The following is a 6,351-nucleotide window of genomic DNA, read 5'->3' as shown; positions in this document are numbered from 1 at the left end:
ACCTAGTGGGATTTCTGATGCTTCATGCTGCCAGGCATGTGTATCATGTTGCTCTTGTGTGGCCTTGTATTCAAATTTTAGAAATAGATTGTGCCAGATACAATAATTATAATATACCTCATTTATTCGAATACATGGGCGTTTATTGTTCAGACGGTTTTTGAGGAGCCAACGTTTACTGGTAAATGTATAGTCTACAATGCATAATTAATGTTAACAATTGTTTTTGCATGGCTTATAAATCCCTAATTAGCAGTTAATTTAATTCAACTACGGAAAAACATTGATTACTTCAATGTTTAAAATATTGCTTCCATTTCATCTGTCCATATAGAGACAATTCGCTCCGAGGCGTTTATTCCAAATGACCTTTTTTGGGGGGTGGGGGAGGGTGTCTTTATTCGTGGGGGCGTTTGTTGAAAAGAGGGCATTTACTTGAGTAAATACTGTGTAATTGTTAATTGTTTTGTAAAGATGATGGATCACAATATGTTAGCCCATAAATTATTATGCATGTTTTCTCTTTAAATTGTGTTTGGTTCATGTTTTTTAATTGTCTGCTCGTTATGTTTATTTTGTGATAAATAAAGTCCTCCCTCCATCCCTGGAACACTTTCGGGAGATTTGGAGCGACGCCCACTTTTTTTCGTCGGGGACATTGCACCCCCTCCTCGGGGACCTGGGATCCCTCGTCGGGCAAATCCTGGCGCCACCACTGTTTATAAATTGTGTAAGTGTTTATTAGCGTGGGCTTTTATGTGCCTCGCATGACTCGCACTGTTGGTACACGTCGCGCATGAATTACCGTCATGACTCGCATGAATTGCATGCCTCGCTGGATGACTCGCTGGCTCGCTGGCTCGCACTTTGGCAACCCAAAATGGTTTACGCAGAGGCCAAGACACAGTCCATAATCCCAAACAATTTGTAATGTCAAGCCAACATCATAATAAATAGGCTATTCATAGTTTCTCATTAGGCCTACTGTCCTATTTTTCATTCTTGTTTTACAGGAGAATTGACAAACGCTTAAGTCAAAATTATAAAAGGTCTATAAGTACAGTGGTTTATTCTGGAATTAAAGCAAAAGTCAGATGAAAAAATAGGCCTATAATACGTAAAAAGGTAACGTTATGAAAATGGTTCTCATCCACTATGTAAAAGGCCTACTAAAGGGGAAAAAAAAAACCACTACACAGAAAAAATTAAAAATAAAATCAATACTGGGTAGATTAGGCCAAAAAAAAGGTTTGTTTGCCCTCCTCCACCTGCCCCTAACTCACTGAAAAAATAGGGGCGAAAAAAAAAACTTTAAAAAAGTTGGGTTTTTTTTAGCTTTTTTCTTTACAAATTAAAAAAAATGTGAGTAAATTATTTTTATTTTTGCCAGATGCCCTCCAAATTAGTCTAAAGTTGTTGTCTGATGTAAGATATTGCCATTCTAGGCCTTTGTGGGCTATTTTTATTCCATCTGATGAGTATTTTTTTTTTAAATAAACTTTTTCCACCCGCCCCTATTTATCATTTTTTTTTTAAAAGAAGGGCAAACAAACAATTTACTTTATTTGGCCTTATTCGTTGTTTTCAAAAAGGCAAAAAACTTGGCATTTTTTTTTTTTGTAACTAAACCCGACCCCTTGGATATTGTTTGGTCCCACAAAGCGACAACGCAAACCTACGACTAAAACACCTGTGCTTGTGAAACGTGCCGTGCGCCTGCTGGCCGTGCAAGGTCATGTTCATGATTGATACGTCAGTGTTAAATTTGAAAATCCGAAGGATCCGTTATAAAACAGTATTCACGTGTACATTAATTTGAAAAAAATAAATAAATAAAGCTGGCACTGACATTCGAAACTTCGTAATTGTTCTCAAATTTGAGCTGCGGCCTGATGACAATCACTAAAGTATACCAAGTTACCGTATAACCTCAGTACATGTTGCGTATACACTAGACCACTTTGCAATCAGTACGCATTTAAATTCATTGTGTGAGGATTTGAGTGCAGATACATAGTTCTAACGAACTACATCCTGTCTTTTCAGTGTTTAAGTAATAATTAATAACTTCCAGGGTGCGCGCATCAATGCTATCTGTTGACCTAATACTCAAATCGGCTTGATTTACCAAGCTCTCGACAACAAGACGTTGGCATTTATTAAGTATGAACCTACACCCCGCTACACTATGACTCGACAACCTAGATTGTATTTCTTTTGTTTATCTGCGTTCATGATCGGTTTTATAATTGCGAGCTTGATACAGTTTTACTCTGGTAGAGATTTCAAACGGAACTTTGAAATGGCTAACTCCGTAGGTGTCAAGTCGTCTCAGCATCTGCAGAGGGGTGTCAATACAAACCACGTGGCACTTAAAAATGGAAGTGGAATTCAAGCAGGTACGCAATATTTTAACTTTATTCAACTTTTTAAATAAGGCCTATATTTTTATTTAATTTTTTAACTTTTATGATCAGGAGGGTGCGTCTTGTTCTTTTACACCACTAACTACTCTACCATCATCCTGATCGTAAACAGTTGTGGCCCAGGATTTGCCCAAAGGAGTGGAGGGGTGGGGCTGTTTGACAGGGGCTGAAAATTACCAGTAGCTTAGAATTAGATTAGTCCAATCTAAGCACGTCGTATGCTCCACGGGTGCCACTACTGCTCACAGACAGCGGACGATAAACGTGAAGGGAAATTTATGGCGAGCGGAGTTGTCATTTAATCGTAAATAGAGATATCTTAGTTTTAAATAGAGATATCCTAGTTTTTAATAGAGTATCTTAGTTTTTAATAGAGATATCTTAGTTTTAACTAAGATATCTCTATTAATAGAGATATCTTAGTTTTAAATAGATATCTATATTTAAAACTAAGATATCTCTATTCAAAACTAAGATATCTCTATTTTCATTGTAAATAGAAATATCTAAGTTTTGAATAGAGATATCTTAGTTTTAAATAGAGATATCTTAGTTTTAAATAGAGATATTTTAGTTTTAAATAGGGATATCTTAGTTTTAAATAGAGATATCTTAGTTTTAAATAGAGATAGGCCTATCTTAGTTTTAAATAGATACCGTACCTTAGTTTTAAATAGAGATATCTCTTTTAACAGAGATAGGCCTATCTCTATTAATAGAGATATATCTATCTAAAACTAAGACGTCTCTTTAAAACTAAGTTATCTCTATTTACGATTAAATGACAACTCGGCTCGCCATAGAAATTTCTGTTAACCGCTGTATCTCATGGGGATGTGTTCATTGACTTTCCCCTGGTCTGGTGTTCCACCAAACATTTGCACTTAGTGTTTGCAAATAATACTGTATAGGATGAAATAGATAAATTGACCGGTACCAATTATGTGTCATAGCCTAATGATGGCGTAAAACAATTTGGTTGTTTTCTTAAATAAAATATTATTTCGGGTTTTTTTATTCGATAGAAAGCGTAAGCCCAAAGTCAAAGACTAACACAAACACCAACACAGCATTGAAAAAAGACTTTCAAGAGGTCCGTGTGCTCTGTTGGGTCATGACATCACCTAGTACCTTGATGTCTAGAGCTGTTCACGTGCGTAACACATGGGGACGGCGTTGTAACGTCACGCTTTTTATGAGCACGGAGAGTAATGCTAGCTTCCCGTCAATCAGTCTCCCAGTAAAAGAAGGCTACGATTTTATTTGGGGTAAAACCAGAGAAGCGTTCCGATATATCTACCAACACCATTTAAATGATGCTGATTGGTTTTTGAAGGCTGATGACGATACTTACGTCATCGTCGATAACCTCCGATATTTTCTATCCGATAAAAGTAATTCAGAACCAGTGTTTTATGGACATAATTTTAAGCTTAACAGCATAGAATACATGAGTGGTGGTGCTGGATACGTTTTAAGCAAAGAAGCTTTGAAGAGATTTGTAAGCGTCATGGACGATCGTGAAGTGTGTACAGTTAATGTTAAAAAGAGATCTGAGGATTTTGAGATGGGACGTTGCCTTAAAAATGTTGGAGTTATAGCCGGTGATTCACGGGATAATCTTAATCGGACAAGATTCTTTCCATTCCAATTGGAACTACTCCTAAACAAAGGAAGTCTTCCAAAAGACATGTGGTACTGGAAATATGTAATCTACAAACCGACTGAGGTATAGAAAACTGGCAATTTTTAACGTTAAAGAAGGGAAATCTGCGAGTGTAAAAAAAGTTGCCTCAGTTGGAATTGAACCCCACGCAAGGCATTTGAGTTTATCTCTATTAAGCGCCATGCTTTGTTTTAAAAAGTCTTTTCGGAGATTTCGTCTTTCTGTGTTTAAAATCGGTGTTAGATCGAGAAAGCGCTATTCTATTACGCATGTTCAAAAGAGTGTGAAAGATCAGTTGTTGCCAGAATCAAATCCCAGAAGGAGCACACTCGCAGATTCCTCTTTAAATTTTAAAATTTATATATAAAAACATTACCGCATTAGACAGTTTGGAGTTTATTTTTCGTATAGAGAGAAGCTTATTATAATCATTCATTAATACATATTCATTATTACATTTATTTATTATTATACATACATATACCTATTACACCTATTTGTTTAGGCCTAACTATTTATTCTTCCATGTGCAGGGAGAAGAGTGTTGTTCTGATTACCTCATTAGTATCCACTACGTTGATCCGAAAGCAATGCACTACCTGGAATTTTTGGTTTATAACTTGCGCGCAGGAGTGCAACTCGCTGGTTAAGACTCCCAGTGACCAAGTAAAACGCCTTTTCGATGTTTGTAAAGTCAGTCATTGATTTACGGTTAGGCCTAAACAGTACGTAACTCTTCCACCAGGAAGGAGGTTACAAGATTGGTTCACTAGAGCGGTAATTTTTACCTTTTTTAAACACAAGCAAAACATTACGGTATGCCTCAGATTTTGGTATGTATATATTCAAAGAGACCTATGCAACAGGTTGCGGCTGTCATACTACACGCTTTGATTGAAGCAAAAGGGAGAGATGAAGCATACAAAATCCGCTTGCTTTTGCGTCAATAAAGAGCTACAAGATGGTCAGCTGCGGATGGTAATTTCAAAAGGCATGCTGATTAATACGGATGAATTCAACAATAATAATGACATAAAGTAATGAGATAGCCACACTGACAAAAAATAAGACTAAATCAACTTGTAAAGGCTAATACATTAGGACTTAAAATAAGAGACAATGAGATTATGTACTCAGCTAGACACTGACTGCCTAATATTTATAGAAATTGTACATTTTAATGATAAATATTAGAGCTACACGAAGGTATATGATTATGTATTAATTGAGTTACTCTATAGGATTGTACTGCTTATGTATTCAGGTAGGCAATTAACAAAAGTGTACATTTTCATTCGAACTCTCCTTGCAAAAAAACATCATTCGACGTGACAGCCGAATTCATGTGAAGATACATGTCAGGTGTTGTTCTTGGGCCTAAATGCTAATGCTTAACGAAAGCTCGTTTACTTGTCGGGAGTCCAGAGCACGATCTTACTTATCTTCTTCCTCTTAACGTGTTCCGTCTTGCTTTTCCTCTCTTTCATTAACAATTAGGAATGCAATGATGTTTTTTGGGGTTAATTGTAAATTTAACAAATAAATAGGCCTAAGGCTTATATTAGTTTTAAAATGTCGTTTGAAGATATGATTTGCTTGATCTACTACCCCATATTGAACAGATAGGTCACGGCGGAATGAAATACCGTACCTGTACAAGACTAACGTATCGTTTGCTGATAAAAGCGTAATTCGTCAAACTCTGAAAGTCGCTATGTCCGTATCGTTTGCTTGAAATAATGATGCATCACAATTATAACGGAATGCAAGCCCAAGGTATTGTGTCGTTTGCTGGAACAGAGAAAAGCGTCATATCGGCACAATCGTAGAAAACATCATATCTAGAGTATCGTGTCGTGATCTTCCGACTCTTTTCCCTCGTTCTTTCTTGATTCATCATCTGACTCCAGTTTACGATTTGGATTATTGTCACGAACCCAGTGTCGAAGAAACGACCGCATTGCTCTTGCCCCTTGCTGGAAAACACAAATGTATAAACGCAATATCAAAAATAGATAGAAAGTTATTTAGTTTAAGTTTAAAAAAAATGAAAATCAAATATTATATATATATACACTCTCCGTATGAGAATGACACAACACAGATCAGCTATCAGAACATCTAAGCTTGATCAACCAGTAGCCGAACATTTCAATTCAGCTGGTCATTCAATTTCAAATTTCAGAGTGATTGCAATTGACCATAATGCCAATTGGAGCGACAAAAATCGCAAAGATAAAGAGAATCACTGGGAACTTT

At 36.4% G+C, this 6,351-nt stretch overlaps 2 protein-coding genes across 2 annotated transcripts in view; one reads left to right on the top strand and one right to left on the bottom strand.

The window, feature by feature from the left end:
• Positions 1–1,965: 1,965 nt before the first annotated feature.
• Positions 1,966–4,768, top strand: LOC117112152 (glycoprotein-N-acetylgalactosamine 3-beta-galactosyltransferase 1-like). Its single transcript, XM_033255215.1, has 3 exons — positions 1,966–2,399; positions 3,452–4,155; positions 4,626–4,768. The coding sequence occupies exons 1-3, from the start codon at positions 2,189–2,191 to the stop codon at positions 4,740–4,742; spliced, it is 1,032 nt and encodes a 343-aa protein (XP_033111106.1). The 5' UTR covers positions 1,966–2,188; the 3' UTR covers positions 4,743–4,768.
• Positions 4,532–6,351, bottom strand: part of LOC117112151 — a 15,080-nt gene continuing 13,260 nt past the window's right edge. The window contains exon 10 of the mRNA XM_033255214.1: positions 4,532–6,068. Within this exon, the coding sequence (XP_033111105.1) occupies positions 5,934–6,068 (135 nt within the window). The 3' untranslated portion in view covers positions 4,532–5,933. The remainder of the gene's footprint in view (positions 6,069–6,351) is intronic.

This window comes from Anneissia japonica, unplaced genomic scaffold, assembly GCF_011630105.1.
Source record: "Anneissia japonica isolate Jap-2015-1 unplaced genomic scaffold, ASM1163010v1 scaffold2707_len876726_cov182, whole genome shotgun sequence".
NCBI lineage: Eukaryota > Metazoa > Echinodermata > Crinoidea > Comatulida > Comatulidae > Anneissia > Anneissia japonica.
This window is presented reverse-complemented; position numbering and strand designations above follow the sequence as displayed.